Consider the following 25,737-nt stretch of genomic DNA (forward strand, 5'->3'; position numbering starts at 1 on the left):
AGAACAGAACTAGAACAGAACTAGAACAGAACTAGAACAGAACTAGAACAGAACTAGAACAGAACTAGAACAGAACTAGAACAGAACTAGAACAGAACTAGAACAGAACTAGAACAGAACTAGAACAGAACTAGAACAGAACTAGAACAGAACTAGAACAGAACTAGAACAGAACTAGAACAGAACTTGAAAACAACTAGAACAGAACTAGAACAGAACTACAACAGAACTATACCAGAACAACAACAGAACTACAACAGAACTACAACAGAACAACAACAGAACTACAGCAGAGCTAGAACAGAACTAGAACTAGAACAGAACTACAACAGAACTACAACAGAACTACAACAGAACTAGAACAGAACTACAACAGAACTACAACAGAACTACAACAGAACTACAACAGAACTACAACATAACTACAACAGAACTAGAACAGAACAACAACATAACTACAGCAGAACTACAGCAGAACTACAACAGCACTACAACAAAACTAGAACAGAACTAGAACAGAACTAGAACAGAACTAGAACAGAACTAGAACAGAACTAGAACAGAACTAGAACAGAACTAGAACAGAACTAGAACAGAACTAGAACACAACTAGAACACAACTAGAACACAACTAGAACACAACTAGAACTCAACTAGAACTCAACTAGAACACAACTAGAACACAACTAGAGCACAACTAGAACACAACTTGAACGCAACTAGAACACAACTAGAACAGAACTAGCACAAAACTATAATAGAACTAGACCTGAACTTGGAAAAATTGTTGGTCCCTGGCAACTCTGTTTACATTCAAATATTGTTGAAATTAAAATGTTTCCATTGAAATAAAAGCGAACGCCAAAATTTTTGAATAGACACATGCAATGTATGCCCCCCAAATATAAAAACTGCTGTAGTAATCATCATATAAATTTGTTCGTTCGTTGTATTGAATAGTAAGTCAGGATTTATACAGTTTTTTTTTCCAATATACATTTTTTTCCAGTAAAGTTTTCCTACAATCACATGGAGTTGTGGAGCAAAAAAAATCAACTTTTTAATTTGCATTTTCTGTTTTTCTCGCTGTTTTCGTATTTATGTTTGGCTGTTATTTTTTCATTATTATTATTTTTTTTCTGGAGTCCGCATTTTATCTGCAAAAATAAAAATGAACACACACATACACAGCGATTCTTTTCAGACGATATTTTCATTACAAATACTAAAGTTAAGCATGTATGTATATGTATGAGAGTATACATTTGGTTTTGCCAATAAAATTGCAATTTTATCATAAAAATATTTTACAATTAATTGGCTTGACACTCATTGAAAATCAGCAGCCAAACACCCAAAATCCAATCAACCAATTCCCTGCAATAGCCAGCCAATCAACCCCAACTGAACTGTACAGAACTTTAGCATTGTATGGGATTGCTGAGTCAGCAAAAAGTTTATTTTTTTTTTTGTATATTGTCGTTTAATTTTTTTCTTTACCTCCTTAAACCTCTGTCTCCATTTCTATAACCCCACTCCCTTGTTCAGACATTTATTTACTGAGTGCGTACGTTTTACTTATAAAACTGGTCATCATCATTATATTTTTATATTCATAATGAAAATCGATTGTATGGAATATTTTTCCATTTTTTTTTTTTTTTGCGAAAAAAAGTAATAGTGATGTGTATATTAATAGATTCATTTGTAGGAAAAAGGAATATGAAATAATTATTGTTTAATTTACGCAGAACAATATAAAGGGAAAGAAGAATTAAGATTTCAGAACGTTTTACTTTCAATTTATTATTACAGAGAGAATTGTAATTAAAATAACTATAAAAAAATGAAATGAGGTAGAAATTGTTGCTATAAGCAACCCAGCAAAAACTGGGTAATGGCTTTCAATTGTAATTACTTACCTAACAACATACTTTTCAATGACTACAATATATGGTCTGGATTACATAGAAGTAGTCTAATAAGGTCTTACTAATAATGTGTTATATAAATACTTTCTAATTCATTAGTCATCTTGCCAGTGAAGATACATATGCTGTATATGTTTATTCATGTGATTTACAATGACTCCTTTTTCTAATTACTTGTAATAATTTGTGGTAAGTACTTGCCTCCAATGACATCACCGTGTTAAAATAATGACTTAAAATGCTATTGTGTAAGTAAATTTTAACATTTTAACTTCTTACATAGTAATGGAAGTTTTTACTGGGAAATTATAAAAGTGTTAATAATGCCTAGCATTTCGATACAAAAAGTTATTTCCACATGAACAACTTTTCTATAGAAAAAGTTTGTTCCTCAGGAACAAATTCTCTATACAAAAAGTTTGTGCCATATGAACAAATTTTCTATAGAACAGAACTAGAACAGAACTAGAACAGAACTAGAAGAGAACTAGAACAGAACTAGAACAGAACTAGAACAGAACTAGAACAGAACTAGAACAGAACTAGAACAGAACTAGAACAGAACTAGAACAGAACTTGAACAGAACTAGAACAGAACTAGAACAGAACTAGAACAGAACTAGAACAGAACTAGAACAAAACTAGAACAGAACTAAAACAGAACTAGAACAGAACTAAAACAGAACTAAAACAGAACTAGAACAGAACTAGAACAGAACTAGAACAGAACAGAACAGAACAGAACAGAATAGAATAGAATAGAATAGAATAGAATAGAATAGAATAGAATAGAATAGAATAGAATAGAATAGAACAGAACAGAACAGAACAGAACAGAACAGAACAGAACAGAACAGAACAGAACAGAACAGAACAGAACAGAACAGAACAGAACAGAACAGAACTAGAACAGAACTAGAACAGAACTAGAACAGAACTAGAACAGAACTAGAACAGAACTAGAACAGAACTAGAACAGAACTAGAACAGAACTAGAACAGAACTAGAACAGAACTAGAACAGAACTAGAACAGAACTAGAACAGAACTAGAACAGAACTAGAACAGAACTAGAACAGAACTAGAACAGAACTAGAACAGAACTAGAACAGAACTAGAACAGAACTAGAACAGAACTAGAACAGAACTAGAACAGAACTAGAACAGAACTAGAACAGAACTAGAACAGAACTAGAACAGAATTAGAACAGAACTAGAACAGAACTAGAACAGAACTAGAACAGAACTAGAACAGAACTAGAACAGAACTAGAACAGAACTAGAACAGAACTAGAACAGAACTAGAACAGAACTAGAACAGAACTAGAACAGAATTAGAACAGAACTAGAACAGAACTAGAACAGAACTAGAACAGAACTAAAACAGAACTAGAACAGAACTAAAACAGAACTAGAACAGAACTAGAACAGAACTAGAACAGAACTAGAACAGAAATAGAACAGAACTAGAACAGAACTAGAACAGAACTAGAACAGAACTAGAACAGAACTAGAACAGAACTAGAACAGAACTAGAACAGAACTAGAACAGAACTAGAACAGAACTAGAACAGAACTAGAACAGAACTAGAACAGAACTAGAACAGAACTAGAACAGAACTAGAACAGAACTAGAACAGAACTAGAACAGAACTAGAACAGAACTAGAACAGAACTAGAACAGAACTAGAATAGAACTAGAACAGTTTGTCCAATTTGATAAATTTTCTGTAGAAAAAGTTTGCTCAATTTTAACAAATTTTCTATAGAAAAAGTCTGTTAAATTTTTCTTTAGACAAATGTATGATTTTTGTTGTACTCGTTTGTTTTTAAAAGTTTTCCTTTCAAATTTACTTCAGTTAACTTTCACATTTTACTAATTTTTTTGCTCGAGCTTAAAGCTAAATGAATACTATTGACGTTTTTGTCTGTCTCTAGAGGAGTCTTTCACTATTTTCAACCAACAACCTTCCTTCCTTCCATTTCAGAGGTCTTGTCTGATTTTTCTTACTTTTTCATTTTCTCTATAAATGTTCGACTTAAATGAAGACAGACAAATGTTAAATGAATACAACACAAACTGTATAGAAAGAATAAACGTTGAAAAAATATAAATAAATGAATAAAGAAATATAAAAAAAAAAGCAGATAAAAACAAGAAAATACTCTAAAGAAATGACACAATAGCCAGTAAAAAACATGAAAAATGGAAAAAAAGAACTGAATACTAATAGAAGGAACAGAAAATACACAACTGAGAAAAAAGCTCGTAAAGCTTTAAATAAAACAACAAGAAACGAAATGTAATGAATGGAGAAAGAAGAGGGAAGGGGGGTCAGTTTGTTGGTAGGTTTGTCTATTTCTCGAATTGTCTAAATGAATGGAAATGAAAAAGAAAGAAATCCTAAGGCTTTAACAAACATTGATTGTGTATAGCACAGGCATATTTAGAATTACAAACAACAAAAGACCCTCCAATACACTCAGTAATATTTATATAGGAACACCTTTAACAAACAGTTTAACTGGTTTCTAATCTATTAGTTTTCAAAATATAAGCAACTTTATTCAATTACAGCCGAGTGTTAAAGGGAAAAGTCATGTCATGGTTTTTGGTTTATTGAATGAAAGAACTATTTTCCTAAACAAAACACAATTCTAGAGAAGATAACAAAATATTCTATTCTATACTTTCAGATGCCATAAAATCATCATCATCATCTATTTCATCTGTTCATGTATTTATTATTCGTTAGCAGAGAGAAAGATAAAATATCGAGAAACAAAATATTTTTCTATAGATTTATTTTTATGATTTTGCAATTTTAGTAGCTGTAGTATGAAACCCTTACCAGCCATAGATCAAAGTTTGTTTTATTATTAATTAAACTATAAAAAATATATATAAAAAACATACATAGAAAATATAGCACAAGTATAAATTGTATTCAGGGACGAGACAACAAAAACATTTTACAAAAATAAAAAAAAATCTATTACTTTTTTAAAAGTACTTCAAAAGCTAATGAAAAGGGGGATTTTTTGTAGAAAAAAATTAAATTTACTTTCATACAAAATTTTTAAATAAATTTATAAAATGCAAAAAAAATGTGAATTTAATTTATTTTTTTTATAAAAAATTTCTATCAATAAAAAAGTAAATTGGAAAAATTTAACAACTGTTAAATTTAAGTAACTTTTTTAAACAAAAATTTGTTACAATTTCAACAGCATTTTAAACTTTTTTTATGGACAATTTTTGCAAAATTGAGCAAACTTTTTTTAGAAAATTTTATCAAATTGGACAAACTGTTCTAGTTGTGTTCTAGTTGTGTTCTAGTTGTGTTCTAGTTCTGTTCTAGTTCTGTTCTAGTTCTGTTCTAGTTCTGTTCTAGTTCTGTTCTAGTTCTGTTCTAGTTCTGTTCTAGTTCTGTTCTAGTTCTGTTCTAGTTCTGTTCTAGTTCTGTTCTAGTTCTGTTCTAGTTCTGTTCTAGTTCTGTTCTAGTTCTGTTCTAGTTCTGTTCTATGTTCTAGTTTCTGTTCTAGTTCTAGTTCTAGTTCTGTTCTAGTTCTGTTCTAGTTCTGTTCTAGTTCTGTTCTAGTTCTGTTCTAGTTCTGTTCTAGTTCTGTTCTAGTTCTGTTCTAGTTCTGTTCTAGTTCTGTTCTAGTTCTGTTCTAGTTCTGTTCTAGTTCTGTTCTAGTTCTGTTCTAGTTCTGTTCTAGTTCTGTTCTAGTTCTGTTCTAGTTCTGTTTAGTTCTATTCTAGTTCTGTTCTAGTTCTGTTCTAGGTCTGTTCTAGTTCTGTTCTAGTTCTGTTCTAGTTCTGTTCTAGTTCTGTTCTAGTTCTGTCTAGTTCCATTCTAGTTCTGTTCTAGTTCTGTTCTAGTACTGTTCTAGTTCTGTTCTAGTTCTGTTCTAGTTCTGTTCTAGTTCTGTTTAGTTCTGTTTTAGTTCTGTTCTAGTTCTGTTCTAGTTCTGTTCTAGTGTTCTAGTTCTGTTCTAGTTCTGTTCTAGTTCTGTTCTAGTTCTGTTCTAGTTCTGTTCTAGTTCTGTTCTAGTTCTGTTCTAGTTCTGTTCTGTTCTGTTCTAGTTCTGTTTTAGTTCTATTCTAGTTCTGTTCTAGTTCTGTTCTAGTGTTCTAGTTCTGTTCTAGTTCTGTTCTAGTTCTGTTCTAGTTCTGTTCTAGTTCTGTTTTAGTTCTATTCTAGTTCTGTTCTAGTTCTGTTCTAGTTCTGTTCTAGTTCTGTTCTAGTTCTGTTCTAGTTCTGTTCTAGTTCTGTTCTAGTTCTGTTCTAGTTCTGTTCTAGTTCTGTTCTAGTTATGTTCTAGTTCTGTTCTAGTTCTGTTCTAGTTCTGTTCTTGTTCTGTTCTAGTTCTGTTCTAGTTCTGTTCTAGTTCTTGTAGTTCTGTTCTAGTTCTAGTTAGTTCTGTTCTAGTTCTAGTTCTGTTCTAGTTCTGTTCTAGTTCTGTTCTAGTTCTGTTCTAGTTCTGTTCTAGTTCTGTTCTAGTTCTGTTCTAGTTCTGTTCTAGTTCTGTTCTAGTTCTGTTCTAGTTCTGTTCTAGTTCTGTTCTAGTTCTGTTCTAGTTCTGTTCTAGTTCTGTTCTAGTTCTGTTCTAGTTCTGTTCTAGTTCTGTTCTAGTTCTGTTCTAGTTCTGTTCTGTTCTAGTTCTGTTCTAGTTCTGTTCTAGTTCTGTTTTACTTTTGTTCTGTTATAGAAAATTTGTTCAAATTGATCAAGCTTTCTCTCAAAAAAGTTGTTCAAATTGAAAATTTTTAAAAATATTGAACTTTTTTGAAAGTTTTTTTTAGTAGATTTCTAATTTTTTTTATAAATTTTAGCTCTGGAAATAATAAACTAAAGGGTTTTCTATGGAAAATTATCAAAAAAGTTTAATGTTGTATAAGAAAATATATATTTCTCAATTTTGTAAAATTTGTCATGAATTAATATCAATCATACGCTGTGTGGGAAAATTTTATAAAAATTCGTATAACTTAAAAACTAAAAAAGATTTTAAAGAAATTTAAACGAGTTATGAAAATTAACAATTAGGGGAATATTTTGGAATGAAATGGAATGAAATTTCTTAGTAATATTTTGGTATTTTTTCTTGTCAATTTATTTTAAGTTTCCTTTTTTTTCCTTATTTTCGGTATCTGTTCTTTTTAAGCTTTTTTTAAGGCATTTCTTTTACTGTATTGCCTTAGACAACATGTGCCATGACTTGTTTATGTTGTTAAGGAAGTTGCATTAATAAGCTTACTTCCTGCTACCCTGGTTTTTAAGTTGTTAAATGTGCATGAAATAAATATGCAGTTTTTTTTAAGGGGAGTTTTAGTTACAATTAGGAGTACATTTTTTTATAAATGCTTAAAGAACATTATAATGCTTTTGTTTCTGTTTTTTACATTTAAATTATTTTTAAAAGGAATTTTAACCTTTAACTAATTATTTATGCAGTTTTAGAGCTAAATGTCTTCTGTTATCAATTACACCCTTAAAAACATAAATTAAAAATTTTTGGGGTATTAAATGGTAAGAGAAATGTTAAAGGAATATATAGTTTTAAAGAAATATATAATTTTTTATATAAAAACTTTAGAATATTTTCATTTTCTGGGCTTAATAATGTTTACTAAAGGGTTTTTGTTGGTTTTGTTATATATTCCTTTATCCTTTTAAGTTGGCTTTAAGGGAGTGGGTTTTGTTAGTTTATAGGACTTCATAATGTATTATTAAAGTTGTATAAACTAGAAAGCAGTGATAGGCTTCTAAAGATAACAGGGCATGTAAGCAAGTAGCCCTAATAAAGCTTTGAAACTAATCGAGAGTCTTGTCTGCTTTTTTGTTGAAACTTGTTCTCCCTTAGCTGAGCAATTGTAATAGCTTTCTATATGTATGTTTAAGCAATCCGTCTGGTTGTGTTTTCTCTTCCTTTCTATTTCCTTTAAAACATTTATTTTGTAATATTGAATATAGTCTTGTGTATTATGTTGGTTAAACTAAAAGTAATATATTTCATTACAAAATACATATTGACCAAGTATTATTATTTTATACAATATTTTCAGTTTACTGTCTGCTTTTTTGTATATAATTTTAAAGTCCTTAGGTAATATATACTTTATTTAAAGTTAATTTCCATAAAATGTTTTTTCTTACATTTGTGTTTAGACTGGTTTTTGCAAACAAACAAATTCTTAGAAAAACTATAGTTTTAATTTAAATTTTAAAATAAACAATTGCAACAACAACAATTTGAAAATAAAATTATATTTTGTGGCTAAAAGTAAATATTTATGGAAATAATTTAATTAACATGTTAAAGAAATTTGTACAAGAAGTAAATATTTACACTTAGGAAAAAAACTTTAAACAAAATCCTTTAACTTTAGAGCGGGAAATAATAAGGAAAAACTAAAGATTTTTACAGCCTTTCTTAAGTGAAAGTAGTACTTTTAGTTATCTTTCATAATCATCAAAAATTTCTTTAAAATCTTTAATAGTTTTCGAAATATAAAGATTTTTGCTCTATGGTACCACAGAGCGTATGATTGTTATTAATTAGGTAATAATTTTGCTAAAATGTTAATAACTAAAACAATTTTCAAAATTAAGCAAAAGTTTTGATAGTTTTACCCAGCCAACACTTTTATAGTTATAAAACAACAACAAAATATTAAGTGACAACTTAGGTTCTTTTAAAAATCCTTTTAAAAAGAAAGTTTTTTGAAAAAAAATTTCAAAAAATTTAGAAAAATCTACTTAAATTCGAAAATAAACAACAGCAACTATAAAAATAGTTTAGTTCTATTTCTTGATTATCAAAAACCTTTAAAATTTCTTTAAAATCTTTAATAGTTTTCGAAATATAAAGATTTTTGTAAAATTGCCCCACAGAGCGTATGATTGTTATTAATTAAGCAGTAATTTTATAAAAACCTTAATAACTAAAACAATTTTCAAAATTAAGCAAAAGTTTTGATAGTTTTACTCAGCCAACACTTTTATAGTTATAAAACAACAACAAAATATTAAATGACAACTTAGGTTCTTTTAAAAATCTTTTTAAAAAGAAAGTTTATTAAAAAATTTTCAAAAAATTTAGAAAAATCTATTTGGATTCGAAAATAAACAACAACAACTATAAAAATAGTTTAGTTCTATTTCTTGATTATCAAAACCCTTTAAAATTTCTTTAAAATCTTTAATAGTTTTCGAAATATAAAGATTTTTGTTAAATGGTACCACACAGCGTATTATTGTTATTAATTAAGCAATAATTTTAGTCAAATGTTAATAAATTTAGCAGTTTTCAACTTATGACCAAAAATGTTATAAATTTTTAAAGCCAACGCTTTAATAGTTATAAAATAGCAGCAAATTATTACACAATAAGTTCGAATTTTTCGAAAAAACCTTTTTAAAAGAAAATTTTTCGAAAAATCCAAAAAAAAAACTCCACCAAAGAAAGAAAACTTTCACATTTTAACACAAAAACTAGGCCAATGATTATAAATTTGTTATAAAATTTTCAAAATTTAAAAAGCTTTCCTCAAAAAAGCTAAAAATATGAGTTTTACTTCAATAAAACTAAATTTTTAATAAAAAAAACTGCATAAAAATAAAAATTTCTTTAAATTTATATAAACACAATTTAGTTTACTTCATTGTCTTTTAAAATCAATTTAAATTTCTTTAAAATCTTTTCTAGTTTTTGAGTTATAAAGATTTGTTTAAAATTGTACCACAGAGCGTATGATTAATATTAATTAAGGAGTAATTTTACTAAAAAATTAATAACTTTAAGAGTTTTTAAGTTATTGTGGAAAATTTTACAGTTTTCTACAGAAAACTGTTTGAGGTATATTAATAAGTCTAGATATTATCTAAAACATTGATTATGTTAGAATTTTTAACAGCTGAAAACAAGAAAGAACTATTCTTTAGTTTCAATAAAAACTTATAAATTTTAGTATGTTTTTTCTCTTACGTATTTTATAATTATAAAAGTTATTATATAATCTTATTATTACATAAAATTGTGAAATTCTGTTGTTATTTTTCTCATTTAGAAAACTTTTTTGGAGTTGAACCAAAAAATAAGGAAGTTATCTGATATAGAAAACTAAAGGACATTTCAAATTGACCTTTTTCTAAAGGAATGTTAACAAATATTGTGAAATTTATTAAGAAACGGTTCAAAATATCTGTAGAGAGCAAAGTTAACTTATAACCCAGTCATGCAATGGCCATGGAGATGATATGTTGTTGCCCGGTATCTCCGCAATTTTGCTAGAAGTCATTTTCATTTAGAGATAAGTGGGAGATGTTTGAAGGTCGAAGGGGAATTGTCTACACAAACGTAATGTAAAAGTCTGGTGGAGGGATAATCGCTATAAAGAGAAGGAAGCTTGAGAAAGTTATACTGATGTATTTGGTACTTTTTTCAAATGGTACTTTTTGAATGAGAATCTTTAAGAAGAATCGTTTTAGATACTTTTTGTTTTTCAAATGATACTTTTTCAATTTTCTGTTAAAGCTAGAATCTTAAGTAAATAAAACCTAAGTAAATAGGAATCTATTAAGGGAAGATTTTGGTGCCTTTTAAAATGGTACTTTTTAAATGAGAATCTTTAAGAAGAGACTTTTTCGTTCTTCAAATGATACTTTTTGATTTTTTTTATAATAAGTAATCCTAAGTAAATGGAAAACTATTACGGGGAGTTTTTGGTACTTTTTTCATAAAGTACTTTTTGAATGAGAATCTTTAAGAAGAAACTCTTTAGGTATTTCTTCGTTCTTCAAAAGATACTTTTTCAATTTTCTGTACAATTGAAGCTAGAATTTTAAGTAAATAAAACCTAAGTAATCCTAAGTAAATGCTAATCTCTTGGGGGGAGTTTTGGTACTTTTTCAAATAATCCTTTTTATATGAGAATCTTTAAGAAGGAACTGTTTAGGTACTTTTTCAATACACAAATAGTGCGTTTTGAATTGTCTATAATATGAAACCAAATTTAACATAAACAGTACTGGGTGAATGAGAATCTATAGAAGCAAAATTTTTTAGTACTTTTTCGTCGTATAAAATGAAACTTTTCGGTACTTTTTCGTTCTTCTAATTTTACTTATTGAGTTTTCTATATTATGGAACCAAAACTCATAAACTGACATTTCCCTCTAGTCAATGAATGATAATCTAAAAGAGGGAAATTTTTTGATACTTTTTCTTTCTATAAAGGGGTACTTTTTCATGCTTCAAATGGTACTTTTTGGAGTTTCTATAATATGGAACCAAAACTTATGAAATGCAATAAAGCCTCTAGTGAGCGAATGATAATCTAAAAGCGGGAACTTTTTTTGTACTTTTTCGTTCTATGAAAGGGAAGTTTTTGGTACTTTTTCGTTCTTCAAATGTTACTTATTGAATCTTCTATAATATGAAACCAAAACACATGAAATGAAAATACACAGTCCAAAGTAAATGAGAATCGAAATAAAGGAACTTTTTAGGTACTTTTTCTTTCTATAAAAGGGAATTTTATTGGTACTTTTTCGATTTTAAAGTGGTACTTTTTGAATTTTCTATAATATGGAACCAAAACACACGAAATGAAATATACATTGTCATGAATGAATGATAATCTGAAAGAGGGAACTTTTTTGGTTCTTTTTTTGTTCTATAAATGGGAACCTTTTGAGACTTTTTCGTTCTTCTAATGATACTTTTTGAATCTTCTATAATATGAAACCAAACTCGTGAAATGAAACATACACTGTCCAAAGTAAATGAGAATCTAAAAAGGGAACTTTTATGGTACTTTTTCTTTATATAAAAGAAAACTTTATTGGTACTTTTTCGATTTTAAAGTTATACTTTTTGAATTTTCTACAATATGGTTCCAAAACTTATGAAATTGAACATACACAGTCCTGAGTGAATGAGAATCTATAAAAGGGAACTTGGTTAATACTTTTTCGTTCAATTAAGGGGGACTTTTTGATAGCTCTTTGGTACTATTTTCGTTCTTCTAAAGGTACTTTTTGAGTTTTCTTAAATATGACTCCAAAACTTTTTCGTTCTATAAAAAGGGAACTTTTTGTTACTTTTTCGTTCTTTAAATGTTACTTTTTAGGTATTTTTGATTTGTATTGTATATTATTGAATAATATTGAACATAGAAACCTAAAATTAAACTTACAGGGTCTAGAGTGTATTGGAATATTAAAGAAGACTGTTTGGTACTTTTTTTAAATGGTACTTTAAAAAGTACTTTTTATAAGTTTTATAATATTAAACTAAAACACATAAAATTAAGCATAGACAAAACTTGATTTACAGAGAATTAAGAAGAAATAAGTATTTGGTACTTTTTCGTTATGCAAAAGGTACTTTTTGTATATTTTTTAATATTGAATATAAAAACCTGAAACCTGACCTAAAGTACCTAATAGGTACTTTTAAGTTCTTTAAACTTTACTATTAGAATAGTTGATAAAAATAAGAATATTTACAATTTCTTTGCTAGAAACTGCTGTTTACCGTGCTGTGACTTAAACTTATCACTCTAACCTTAAGGCTTTTAAAGTTTTTTATTTAAATTTTTAAAAATTTTCCCTCTCCCCTGTTTTCAGAGTTTTAAACATTGCTATAAGCAACCCTTGAAGAAGAAAAAAAAAATCAATAATAATTTCATAATAAAACATAATTACAGAGCAATTAAAGAAGCAACAAAAACTAATTTCTTGGCTCCAACATGTTTTTATAATATAATTTTTTTGTTAGTTCCAACACCCCCTCCCTCCCTCTGATGTACAAAAACACAACATAAATTTCAACACCCCTTCTTAAACAAAAAAATTTAAGACATACATACCCAACGCAAAAAAATAAAAAGAGAGTCATTTGTAATATTTTCATTTGGTTAATTTTGTGGTAAAACTGTAAAATAACAATAACAAAAAAAAATGGAAAGAAAAATTATGACTCACTCACCTGAACTTGTGTCGCACTAATGGCCATTAAAACCATTAAGCCTAAAGATAAAATCCTCAACATTTTTGGGGTTTTGACTAGTGTTGTTTTAATGGCGTAGTTGTTGTAAAAGATCCAATAAGAATATAGAGCTACGTTGGGGTTTTTTCTGTTTTTTTACTTATTTGAGCAACAATAAGCAAAAGAATTTTCTTTTTCTAGCAAACAGCAGCAGAGAGAAGTGACGTAAATTCGAGATTTTTTTTTTTTTTTGATGCGTTAATCCTTAAACACTTTGGTTTTATTTGTTGGTTTTAACTAATAATTATAAATATTTTTGGGGGTTTTTTAAAACTTTTAAATTTTTTATTTTGTTTTTTTTTAATATTTTTCTTTTTTGTTTCGTTTTAGCTAAAAAGTATTAAAAAAAAACTTTTTTTTTTGGCGTGGCACACCCCGAAAAAAAATTACTATTACTTTCCAACAACAGCACGACGACGCTTGCTCCCCTTAAACTCACTGCTTTAAGACGACTACTATATGATGGTATGGCAGCCTAGGGAGACCGCTTAAGCCAACAACAAAATAATGTATTTTTATATATATATACGTTTTCCACTAAATATTATAAACACGCAATGTTTTTGTTCAAAATTTAGAATTTTCTTTTAATTAAAGAAACATTTTGTCTGAATTTTTAAATAAATTTTTAAATGAATTTTTTTCTAACAAAATTTTTTTTTGTTAAAACAATATTCTTTTAACAATTTTTTACTTAATTAAAGAATTTCTTTTTACTTATTATTTTTTTTTTTTGGTTCGCTTATTAGTCACCGTCTTTATGTATGCTTTAAGATGCGTCTACAAAATCCGAGTGTTGTATGAAAAAATTTTGCACTCATCATTAACCTTTACGAGCCTTACAATTTTCAACACTCTCTAATAGGAATTTCGAATACCAATATTAAGTTCGAAAATTGAAGACTAAAAGGAAAAACCAAAAAAAAAAAAACAACAACAACCATCAGGGTTGCTTTGAAAAAGGACTAAAAACAGGGTTGCATTTTGTTGCCTCAAGTCAAAAAAAACTCTCTTCATATAAATATATTCCAAAAATTTAATCAACATTAAAAATAAACTTCCAAAATTTTCTTAAAATTTAAACAAATTTTAATATTTATCAATTTAATTTTCCAAAAATTTAAAACCGTTTTCGTTTCCTACTCTCTCTGTCTGTTTTACTCTCTTATCTCTTTTTTCGAACTTAGTCTTTTTATTCCCTCTCTCTTTCCTTTACCAAACACTTGTTATTGTCTTATTTTTTGTTGTTTTATTTTACTTTTTAACTTGGCAATCATTTCTACATATATTGGCTCTTTGTTTTAACCATAGAAAAACCCTTCGAAAAAATATATGTTCAAAACATCCCCTAATATTCTACAGCGGCGCACTAAAGTTACGTTATAATGCTAAAGGAATTTCATTACAAAAAACCCTCACCCTCTACACACAAACAACAACAGACACACTCTATTCTCTCACACTCACTTTAGGCTAGAATAAAAATAAAACAAAATCGAAAATTCCTAATAAAAAAACACAACTCAATCAGTTGTAACAAATAGTAATATAATATTAACCGCTACTTCTAAGTATTGAAAAATCAACCCTGAAAAAAAACAGTATTAAAACAGCATTAAGGTTGACGTCTCGGCTAAATAGCAACATAGAGGTGGTGTTATTAGCTAAAGGGGCAGAAAACAATGTTTCCAAACATTACAAAATTACAAAATTAGTCTATAGTCTAGTCTATAGTCTAGTCTATAGTCTAGTCTATAGTCTAGTCTATAGTCTAGTCTATAGTCTAGTCTATAGTCTAGTCTATACTATATATTATATACTATAGCCTAGTCTAAGGTCTGGACTATAATCTATTCTATAATCTGGGACTTCAGTATAGTCTGTATTCTGGACTATATACTGTATTATAGCCTAGTATAGTTTATAAGCTTCCTTATATTCCAGATTTTAGTCTGGAAAGTTTCTTATTTAATTGTAAAAAAAACTTCATTATATCTTTTTTTTATTTATTTTTAACTTCAATTTACACAATCAGTCTAAAATTATAATTTAATAATACTTATGAGTAGTTCTTCAGTTTTCCTAAAAACGGAAATACTTATCTACGCTAAATTACTCAGTGTAGCAGACTCCTCCTCTTCTACGAGTTTAGCCATTTGTAAATCTTCTGCTAAATTCAAACCTTCATTCGCCCCAGCTGATGTAACATCAATATTTAAAGGCATATTCGATTGTAAGGGTAAATCTAAAGAAGCTTCTGCTTCGACATTAGTTCGACCTTGAGCTAAAAATATCGAGTTTGAGGGATTGCCAGTAAAAGGTGCACCTGGTTGATAGGGTGAGGGGAAGCCGGTATTTTGTATATTAACAGGACACATGCAGGGTACAAATTCAACATTGGGAGGTAATTGGTTTTCCTCACTGCCTGGTCCAGAATTGGGTTTGTAGACTGAGTATTCGGGATAAGGATAAACAGGACGATTGTAGTTTATGTTGAAATGATTGGTGAAGACTTTGCGATTGAAAGCGGGATAGGTGGCTTCTATATTAACCAAGGCATCGGTTTGTATTAAGGGGGCCACGGTGGCTGGAGGATCTACTTGTACTGTAGTGGGAGCTTCGGTAGTGGTAGTTGTTGTAGTGGTGGGTTCAGGTGTGGTAGTCGTTGTGGTGGTAGTGGTTGTTGTAGTAGGCTCCGGTGTTGTGGTTGTGGTTATGGGCAAAGGTGCCGGTATTACTCCTCCCAGAGATCTTACCAAGTTAATACCTGCATATGTTTTCTCTGGTTTTATATCCACTAAAATTTCATTATTTGTAGGCATTCCTAAAGGCACTACCGGCAACATGGGATTTATATAGGGTGAATTACCCAAGGCTCCAAAATTTGTGATATAATCGGTGGAACTTAAAAGAGGAAACTGATTGGCGGGTAATGGCTGTTGATAGGTGTAAGTGCGAAAATAGGTTAAAGGTATTTGTTTCATTAAAGGAGGCGGTGGAGGTGGTGCTTCACTAAAACAGGAAAGAGAAGGATTAAGTCGAAGAGAGTATGGATTAAGAAACTGATTTTTAAACACTTACGTCGAGGTGGTGCGCCACCAAAAAGCTTGTGAAGGTAAGAAAATGGGTAATAAAAGCTGTAAGTTAAAGTAGAGTTATTTATTATAACAGATTTACAACTTTTCTCAAAAAGGAAGTAGCATTTAAAGGATCCTTAAAAAGTTTCCTTTCTATAACATTTTTCCTTTTGAAACCTTATGATTTCTTTTACAAAAAGGTGTCAAAATTTATCACAATTTTATTTAAATTTCTTTTGTTCTTTTTTTATTTTTCACACATACCACTAAAATTCTTAACACTTTGCTGCACATGTTTATTTAATTTTTCCAATATTTATTCCAAGTTGAAAATCCTTTTGTTAAAAAAAATTACAAAATTTAACTTGTTTTTCCCACACAACAAAATTTGTCTTATTTGTTCTTGACTCTTTCACAGTTATTGTAATTCTAAAATCGTTTCGTAACAATAACCAACATTTATACACACGCAACGCTAAAGAAAAAAAAGAATACTTTTCTTATTTTCCCAATAAAAAAAAATCCTAAAATTAATTTACCATTTAACAGCCACAACAAAAAAAAGTTACCAAAAAAGAAAAGAAAAATAAACAATACTATAAGATCAATATACAAGTTGTTTAAGAAAAACAACAACAACAGCAATTTCAAAAATTAACAAATAATAGAACTAATAAACAAACACATGCCACAAATCAATGATCCATAGAAGAATGTTAAAGTCCAATAGGAAAATGTTAAGAGCACAAAAAAAACCAACAAAACCAAATAAACAGAACAAAGTAAATAAAGAAAAGACAAATTTGATTACAAAAGGGGGAACCGAAAAGAGAAAAATTTGTTTTAAGTGATCTATAGTTAAAGTCTAGTTTGAACTCTAGACTACCTAGTAGTCCACTCCGGAAACTAAGTTATAATCAAAAACAGACTGGTCTATAGTCTGGCATACAGTGCGGCCTATAGTTTGGTATATAGTCTGGTTAATAGACAGGTATACGGCCTAGACTATAGTCTGGTCTATTGTCAAGTCTAAAGGCTAATCTATAGTTAGGTCTATATTTTGGTCTATAGTCTAGACAATAGTTTGCTGATCTGATAGTCTATAGTCTAGAATTCAGACTGTACTATAGTCTAGTCTATAGTATTGCCTATAGTCTTAAATATAGTCTGGTCTATTGGATGAACCATCTATTGTATTGTCTATAATATGTATATTTTATGGTCTCGTCTATAGTTTCGTCAATAGTTTGGTTTATAGTCTAGTCTATAGTCTGGTCTATAGTATAGGCTCTAGTCTGGTCTATAACTTGATCTATAGCCTAATCTATAGTCACATCTATAGTATGATCTATACTCTGTCCTATAATCTGATTTATAACTTGGTCTATAGTCTGGTATATAGTTTGGTCTACAGAATGTCCTTTAGTCTGGTCTATGGAATGATCTATCTATATACTTGTCTATAGTCTATTATATAGTATGGTCCATAGTTTCGTCAATAGTCTGGTCTATAGTCTAGACTTTAATCTAGTCTATGAGATGAACCATCTATAGTCTTGTCTATAGTGTATTTTATGGTCTGGTCCACAGTTTCGTCAATAGTCTTGTTTATAGCCTGGTCTATAATATAATGTATAGTATGATCTATAGTCTGACTATAATCTAGTCTATAGTCAGCTCTATAACTTGATCTTGATCTCTAGTCTGATCGATAGTCTAGAATATAGACTATACATAGTTTAGACTATAGCAATATTTATACTGTTAACTATAATATAGTGTTTTACAGTTATTACTTTGTCTCCATCTACTAAATATACAATTTATGATCAGTTAGTATACAGCTGCTAAAACCTAAAGAAAATTAATGGAAATTGACACATTTTGAAACTTAAAACAATATAAACAAAGTCTTGCAGAACATTTTTTATTAATTTGTTAAAAGATCAAACAAATTTCTTATGTTAAACAGTAAAAGAGAAAATTTTCTTTGAAGTAAAACTCCAAAAAGAAAGACAAATTTAACAGAAAAGCTATTTAATTTGTATTGGAATTTTTTGTATTTACTTTTTGTAATCCTACAAGTTCTTTGTAGGAGCAAAGGGAACTTAAGTATAAGAGAAACACTTAGATGTTTTCCTTAGATTTGTAATTTATTTTCTTAGTTAAAGTAAATTTTATATACAATTAATTTTGTACTTAAAGTAATTGTTTAGATAACTAGAATCTAGAAATTATATAAAATTAATATGTTCCCCATATAACGATCTTCCTTGTGGCTGTAAGGTGGGTTTAGTGGTTTCCTTGGGTTGAATTTCTCTTTTAAGTAAATCTTGTATCTTGCCCGGAGAACTTTGTATGTATTTGGAGGAGTGCAGATTATTGGCATTTGTCTTGAGAGGGCCTTTGTATCTGAAAGAATAATTAAATCTTTAGTTGGTTCTCGAGCTAGGGTATCACTTTCTTACCTTGAATTTAATATAAACCAAGTATCCTCATTTGATTTGTTTAGCAAACTATCATTCTCTTCCTTAATAGCGGAATCTATATACTTGTCAATCCTCTGCTGTTCTATGGTGACATCAGCTTCTTCCTTTCTAGTCTCCTGTAGGCTTGGAGTGTTATCCTCCTTTTCCATTAGCTTAGACATGGTGTAAAGCGGGAAAGCATAATAATTTTGGTCAATATTATAGCTCTCATAGGGCAGAGGAGCCTGTGTCGTGGTAAATTGTGTAGTTTGTATATTAAGAGGACGCTCCAGGTGAGGGGTATCATCCTCATAGGTAATTTGAAACTTATCCTCACCATCATTGTAGGTGACTTCAAATTTCTTGTGAGGTAAAGGTGTGGTCATGGGAGTAGTTATGGGAGGAGCATTATTTAGTCTATGGTTGTTATAAGGTTTCTCTAAAGTTAAGGGAGAATTGGTGGTGTATTCTATTTGAAAGTTATACTGAGAAAGCTCGGTTATGGGTTGCGATAGCACTTCTTGGGGAGAAAAGAAGGCCGAGTATTTTTTAGGCTTTTTCAGTTTTTTCGACGCTTTAAAAGGGCTGGAGGGGGAGGAGGAGTAGTAGGGAGAGCTGGAGGTTGAAGTCATGTCTAGATTGTGTTGTCTAGGATCTATGGCCTCATAAGCATAGAAAGGTATCATGGTGACATTAATCTTCTGCTGGAAATTTTCCACTAAAGGTTGAGGTTTAAACACTAAAGTCTGAGGTGGATAGAGTACTTGGCCCGGTACCGGTTCCTGCATGGGATATTTACGTTTACTTAACATGGTATTAAGCAACATGCGTCCCTTATTGCCGGTATAAATAAATATGGGTCGTGAGGGGGTATAGGCCTCTTCCCCCGGCACAGCATCAAATACCGGAAGATTTTGTATAAATTTCGAATTTTGATATCTTCTAGAGGAAACACGTAAATTGGAATCACTGGATTTTCTTAAAGGAATATAATTACGTGGTAATTGTAATCCTTGATAATTGTTAATATAACTTATACGTTTTTGGGCCTTAGTTTTAAAATTCTTATAATTCCTTTTTTGTATTTCATGATTATTTATTTCTTGTAATTTTTTCGTCATTCTATTATTATAATATAAATGCTTTATATTTTCATAAATAGGTTTTTCTTTCATTTCACTTTGTTTTAACACTTTATCACTTTTCTCATCTTGTAATATCCACAAAGGACGTTCACTGTTTAAATAATAGGTCCCGGTTTGTAAAGTTTTATAATTTCCTTTATTTTTATTTAAAACAGCTGTTGTTGTTAAAATTTGTATTAAATAAAATATAATAAATTTATTAAACCACATTATTCTGTTCTTTAAGTTCTTGTTAATTCGTTGGCTTTTGTTTAATTGAAAGTAAATTTTGTTTTGTTTTTAGTTTATATTAAGAAAATTTGTTAAATTTCTTTTTTTTATTGCCAAAATTTTAACTATATTTTAGCCGGTTTTTGGCTATAAAATTGTTCTGAAAACACTTTCATTTGTGGGAACTTTTATTAAATGTTTTGTTTCTCTAGTTCTTGTTTTGCTTAACAAGCTCTACTAACATGGTTTTATAAACCATTTAATAAACGTTGTAAAAAAATCATTAAAGTAAGCTTCATAAAAATTCATAAACAAAATAAAAAATCTTGGTCAAAAAACTAAAGGCACCCGTTAAGGCAAAACATTATAAAAAATTTAAAAACAACAGAACTTGTTTTAAATTATGTTTAATAAAAAGAAAAATTTTTAAAACTTAATTAAACTGCAAAAATTGGTTTATACATTTTTTTAAAAAAGTAAAATAGTATAAAGCAAAAACTTGCCGTGTTCAAAGGTTCAGTAACTTTAAAATCTATTAATATCACTTAAAATTTGAAAATATCAAAAAAATATACAAAACAAAAGACTTAAGACACATGCTAAACTAGGACAAATAGCCTGTAATGATAGACTATGTACTAGACTTTAAGCAAGACTATTGACAGGACTATAGACTAGACTATAGACTAGACTATAGACTAGACTATAGACTAGACTATAGACTAGACTATAGACTAGACTATAGACTAGACTATAGACTAGACTATAGACTAGACTATAGACTAAACTATAGACTAGACTATAGACTAGACTATAGACTAGACTATATACTAGACTATAGACTAGACTATAGACTGGACTATAGACTAGACTATAGACTAGACTATAGACTAGACTATAGACTAGACTATAGACTAGACTATAGACTAGACTATAGACTAGACTATAGACTAGACTATAGACTAGACTATAGACTAGACTATAGACTAGACTATAGACTAGACTATAGACTAACTATAGACTAGACTATAGACTAGACTATAGACTAGACTATAGACTAGACTATAGACTAGACTATAGACTAGACTATAGACTAGACTATAGACTAGACTATAGACTAGACTATAGACTAGACTATAGACTAGACTATAGACTAGACTATAGACTAGACTATAGACTAGACTATAGACTAGACTATAGACTAGACTATAGAACTAGACTATAGACTAGACTATAGACTAGACTATAGACTAGACTATAGACTAGACTATAGACTAGACTATAGACTAGACTATAGACTAGGACTATAGACTAGACTATAGACTAGACTATAGACTAGACTATAGACTAGACTATAGACTAGACTATAGACTAGACTATAGACTAGACTATAGACTAGACTATAGACTAGACTATAGACTAGACTATAGACTAGACTATAGACTAGACTATAGACTAGACTATAGACTAGACTATAGACTAGACTATAGACTAGACTATAGACTAGACTATAGACTAGACTATAGACTAGACTATAGACTAGACTATAGACTAGACTATAGACTAGACTATAGACTAGACTATAGACTAGACTATAGACTAGACTATAGACTAGACTATAGACTAGACTATAGACTAGACTATAGGCTAGACTATAGACTAGACTATTGACTAGACTATAGACTAGACTATAGACTAGACTATACACTAGACTATAGACTAGACTATACACTAGACTATAGACTAGACTAGATCAGACAATATATTATAAATAGACCAGACTTTAGTATAACAATTATACCAGATTATACACCAGAAAATAGACCAAACTATAGTCCAAACTATAGTCCAAACTATAGACACAAACTTTTTTCAAAAAAATCGAAAATTTCGTTGTAATCCTTATTTTTTATACATTAATTATAAAACCATAAATTTCTACTTAATTAAGGGTTCGAGTAATTTCTTTTACTAAAGCGTGAAAATTTCCTAAAGATTAACAAAAAAAACTAAATTCTTTTTTATAAAACTTTAATAAAACACATTAAAATTCGATTAAAAATCAATTTTCATGCTCCAGATTTAAAATTATTAAATAAAATAAGGAAAAATTTTCAATTTCCTGCTTGTCTTAGAACAAAAAAGAAACATGTTAAAGATTAACAAATATATTTTCTAATTACCAAGACAAACCTAAACAGGCGAGACAACAAAAACCCTTCTTAAGCAATAGCTTATAGATCAATCAAATATGAATGTTTAAGAAAAAGCCGATTTTTTTTTTGTTTAAACACACGCACTTAAGTTTAAATTTAACAACAAATTGTTATATGTAACATTTATATTGTTGTTGTAGATATTTGAGGTTTTACAAGACATTAAGAATGAAAGAAAAAAACATAAAACAACAACAAGTGATTCATAAAAATAATGTAGTTACAAGTATAAAGACTTGTTGCACTTGATATGTTGTCTGATTAGGGTTTTGTAGGTTTTTCTGTGTGATTTGTTTAAGGCTGTTAACCTTTTCTAGCTTAATAAGTTTTTGTGTAAACATTTGACCCTTATTTTAAGTATTATTTTCTTTAAGCTTTTTATATAGGTTTTAAAAACTTTTAAAAACAAGAATTTTTTTAAAAAGCTTCAATATTATGCCACACAAGTGAAATTAAAGAATTTTTTCTTATTCTTAAACAAATCAAAAATTTTTCCCATAGATTAGGTTTCGTATAAGGGAATAGATTTTTATGTCAGAACATTATTTAAGATATGTAGTTTAAACCCACAATATCTTTTTGATTAATAACAGTTTTGACAGCTGGTATAAGGTACACAATTGCTTTTGAAACAAACAGACAACAACAACAAAAAGTATGTTAAACATGTTCGCTTAGACCTAAACAAAAACCATATGAAATCAGTCATTGTTTCCAAAAACAAAATATGAATGATATTTATAACAGGAGTTGGCTACAGTAGCTTTTATTATGGGGGGAATTTTTCTTTGGATATTTATTAGGTTTTACTTTGTTGTTTTTATTAAGACACTTTAAAAGGTTTGTTTTTTACTTTGTTTTATTTTCTATACTTTAAGATTGCGTGTTTGTGTTTTGCTTTTGGTTTTTAGGAAAACTAAATTAATAAAAGAAAACCAGGTAAATATAAGATTTGTTATGCATTTTTAATTGACGCTGCACATGCATTTTCATTTCATTTCAGCTTTTTTTTATTTAATTGAAACTACTAAACAGTTAGTGTTGTATGCAACATAAAATTGTAAAACAAAAAAAAATTGTAGCCAAAAAGTACATATTTGTTTTATAATTTAAATATTTTTCTTTTATTTTTATCTTTATGTTTCTAGGAATCGTTGTAATTTAACTTTTAAATTAAGTTTTTAGTACCAATAAATTTACACATACTATGTTTATAACTATCATTAAGTGTGATATAATATTACCAAGAAATTAGTTGTTTTTAATTAAATGTTAAGTAACACATTGAATAATATTAATGGGTTTTGTTTGAAACATAAATAACGAAATGTTACTCAAAGAGAATTTTAATTCTATTTTAAAAATGTTCGAAATAAGCAAATAAATCAAGTTTTCAAATAAATGAGAGGTTTATTGAAGAAATTTAAATATGTTTCATGGAAAAAATTACATAATTGTAGGGAACTAAATGCAGTCTACATAATTGTAGGGAACTAAAATGCAGTCTAGTCTATAGTCTAGTCTATAGTCTAGTCTATAGTCTAGTCTATAGTCTAGTCTATAGTCTAGTCTAGTCTATAGTCTAGTCTAGTCTATAGTCTAGTCTATAGTCTAGTCTATAGTCTAGTCTATAGTCTAGTCTATAGTCTAGTCTATAGTCTAGTCTATAGTCTAGTCTATAGTCTAGTCTATAGTCTAGTCTATAGTCTAGTCTATAGTCTAGTCTATAGTCTAGTCTATAGTCTAGTCTATAGTCTAGTCTATAGTCTAGTCTATAGTCTAGTCTATAGTCTAGTCTATAGTCTAGTCTATAGTCTAGTCTATAGTCTAGTCTATAGTCTAGTCTATAGTCTAGTCTATAGTCTAGTCTATAGTCTAGTCTATAGTCTAGTCTATAGTCTAGTCTATAGTCTAGTCTATAGTCTAGTCTATAGTCTAGTCTATAGTCTAGTCTATAGTCTAGTCTATAGTCTAGTCTATAGTCTAGTCTATAGTCTAGTCTATAGTCTAGTCTATAGTCTAGTCTATAGTCTAGTCTATAGTCTAGTCTATAGTCTAGTCTATAGTCTAGTCTATAGTCTAGTCTATAGTCTAGTCTATAGTCTAGTCTATAGTCTAGTCTATAGTCTAGTCTATAGTCTAGTCTATAGTCTAGTCTATAGTCTAGTCTATAGTCTAGTCTATAGTCTAGTCTATAGTCTAGTCTATAGTCTAGTCTATAGTCTAGTCTATAGTCTAGTCTATAGTCTAGTCTATAGTCTAGTCTATAGTCTAGTCTATAGTCTAGTCTATAGTCTAGTCTATAGTCTAGTCTATAGTCTAGTCTATAGTCTAGTCTATAGTCTAGTCTATAGTCTAGTCTATGGTCTAGTCTATAGTCAAGTCTATAGTCTAGTCTATAGTCTAGTCTATAGTCTAGTCTATAGTCTAGTCTATAGTCTAGTCTATAGTCTAGTCTATAGTCTAGTCTATAGTCTAGTCTATAGTCTAGTCTATAGTCTAGTCTATAGTCTAGTCTATAGTCTAGTCTATAGTCTAGTCTATAGTCTAGTCTATAGTCTAGTCTATAGTCTAGTCTATAGTCTAGTCTATAGTCTAGTCTATAGTCTAGTCTATAGTCTAGTCTAGTCTATAGTCTAGTCTATAGTCTAGTCTATAGTCTAGTCTCTAGTCTAGTCTCTAGTCTAGTCTCTAGTCTAGTCTCTAGTCTAGTCTCTAGTCTAGTCTCTAGTCTAGTCTCTAGTCTAGTCACTAGCCTAGTCTCTTGTCTAGTCTCTAGTCTAGTCTCTAGTCTAGTCTCTAGTCTAGTCTTTAGTCTAGTCTCTAGTCTAATCTCTAGATAGATTAGACAGTCTAGTGTCTAATCTATAAATTCATTGATTTTTTGTATACCGACTTTCCTCTTTCAATCTCTTTACAAAGTTCTTCGCTTAAATCTTTTGATTAAGTATTTACAACAAGTTCTTAAACTTTAGTTTATTAATCAAATCTTTTGTTTAGTAATTTGTTTAACCAAAACTAAAGGTGTTAAGAAAATCAGTCAGAAAATTAATAGTTTATTTTTTTTTTTTTAACTAGAGAAAATCCTACAAACTTTCACTTATTAAGTTACAAAAATTAATCAGTTAAAGTATATTTTCGATTAAAGACATTTTTCAGTTGTAGTAACTGATTAAAGTTGTTTGTTTGTTACGACTTTAACAAATTACTTTAACAATGTTCTAAAACTGATAAAAACCAAACGATTAAAGAAATTTTGTGACAAAACTTATTCATTTAAAGAATTTAAAATAAATATGGGTCTTGGGTCTTGGTTTTATATTAATGACAAATTGTTGAAAAATATAAATAAAATACCTTAACGGTTTTTTAATTTTAAAAATAAACAAATAAAAAATGTTCAAACTTTTTTTAAAAACTTAATTTTGCTCCTTTTGTTTTCCCCACAAAATAGAGTTAATTTTCTATATAAAATTTAAATAAATAACAAATTTATTTTATAAAGAAACTACTAATAATTCCTGTAACAGTAAATACTCTTTCCTTTAACTTAATTATATTATAAATAGAAAATTGAATAGCGAAAATAGCAAGAAAATTGTTTAAAAATTTATTAAAACAATGCGTGTG

General features: G+C 29.0%; 2 protein-coding genes and 1 pseudogene across 2 annotated transcripts; all 3 read right to left on the reverse strand.

Annotated features, from left to right (window-relative positions):
* The window catches only part of LOC119602756, a 130,931-nt pseudogene extending 117,129 nt beyond the window's left edge, over nt 1-13,802 (reverse strand).
* A 1,291-nt stretch (nt 13,803-15,093) lies between these two features.
* Nucleotides 15,094-15,975, reverse strand: LOC119602757 (transcription initiation factor TFIID subunit 12-like). The gene has a single exon (XM_037954451.1). The coding sequence runs from the start codon at nt 15,973-15,975 to the stop codon at nt 15,094-15,096; it is 882 nt and encodes a 293-aa protein (XP_037810379.1).
* A 2,327-nt stretch (nt 15,976-18,302) lies between these two features.
* On the reverse strand, nt 18,303-19,657 carry LOC119602758. The gene is made up of 2 exons (XM_037954452.1): nt 18,537-19,657; nt 18,303-18,480 (listed from the first exon to the last, which is right to left on the reverse strand). Exons 1-2 carry the CDS (start codon nt 19,655-19,657, stop codon nt 18,303-18,305), a joined length of 1,299 nt encoding a protein of 432 aa, XP_037810380.1.
* Nucleotides 19,658-25,737: the final 6,080 nt, after the last annotated feature.

Source organism: Lucilia sericata, unplaced genomic scaffold, assembly GCF_015586225.1.
Source record: "Lucilia sericata isolate MDLA Ls3-8-SP2 unplaced genomic scaffold, ASM1558622v1 Contig000251F_arrow, whole genome shotgun sequence".
In the NCBI taxonomy this organism is placed as follows: Eukaryota; Metazoa; Arthropoda; class Insecta; order Diptera; family Calliphoridae; genus Lucilia; species Lucilia sericata.

Coding starts and splice junctions, on each gene's coding strand:
- LOC119602757 (XM_037954451.1), bottom strand. CDS start 15,975: ATGAAACAAATACCTTTAACCTATTTTCGCACTTACACCTATCAACAG.
- LOC119602758 (XM_037954452.1), bottom strand. CDS start 19,657: ATGACGAAAAAATTACAAGAAATAAATAATCATGAAATACAAAAAAGG. Junction 18,481..18,536: donor TGGTTTATATTAAATTCAAG/GTAAGAAAGTGA, acceptor TTATTCTTTCAG/ATACAAAGGCCCTCTCAAGA.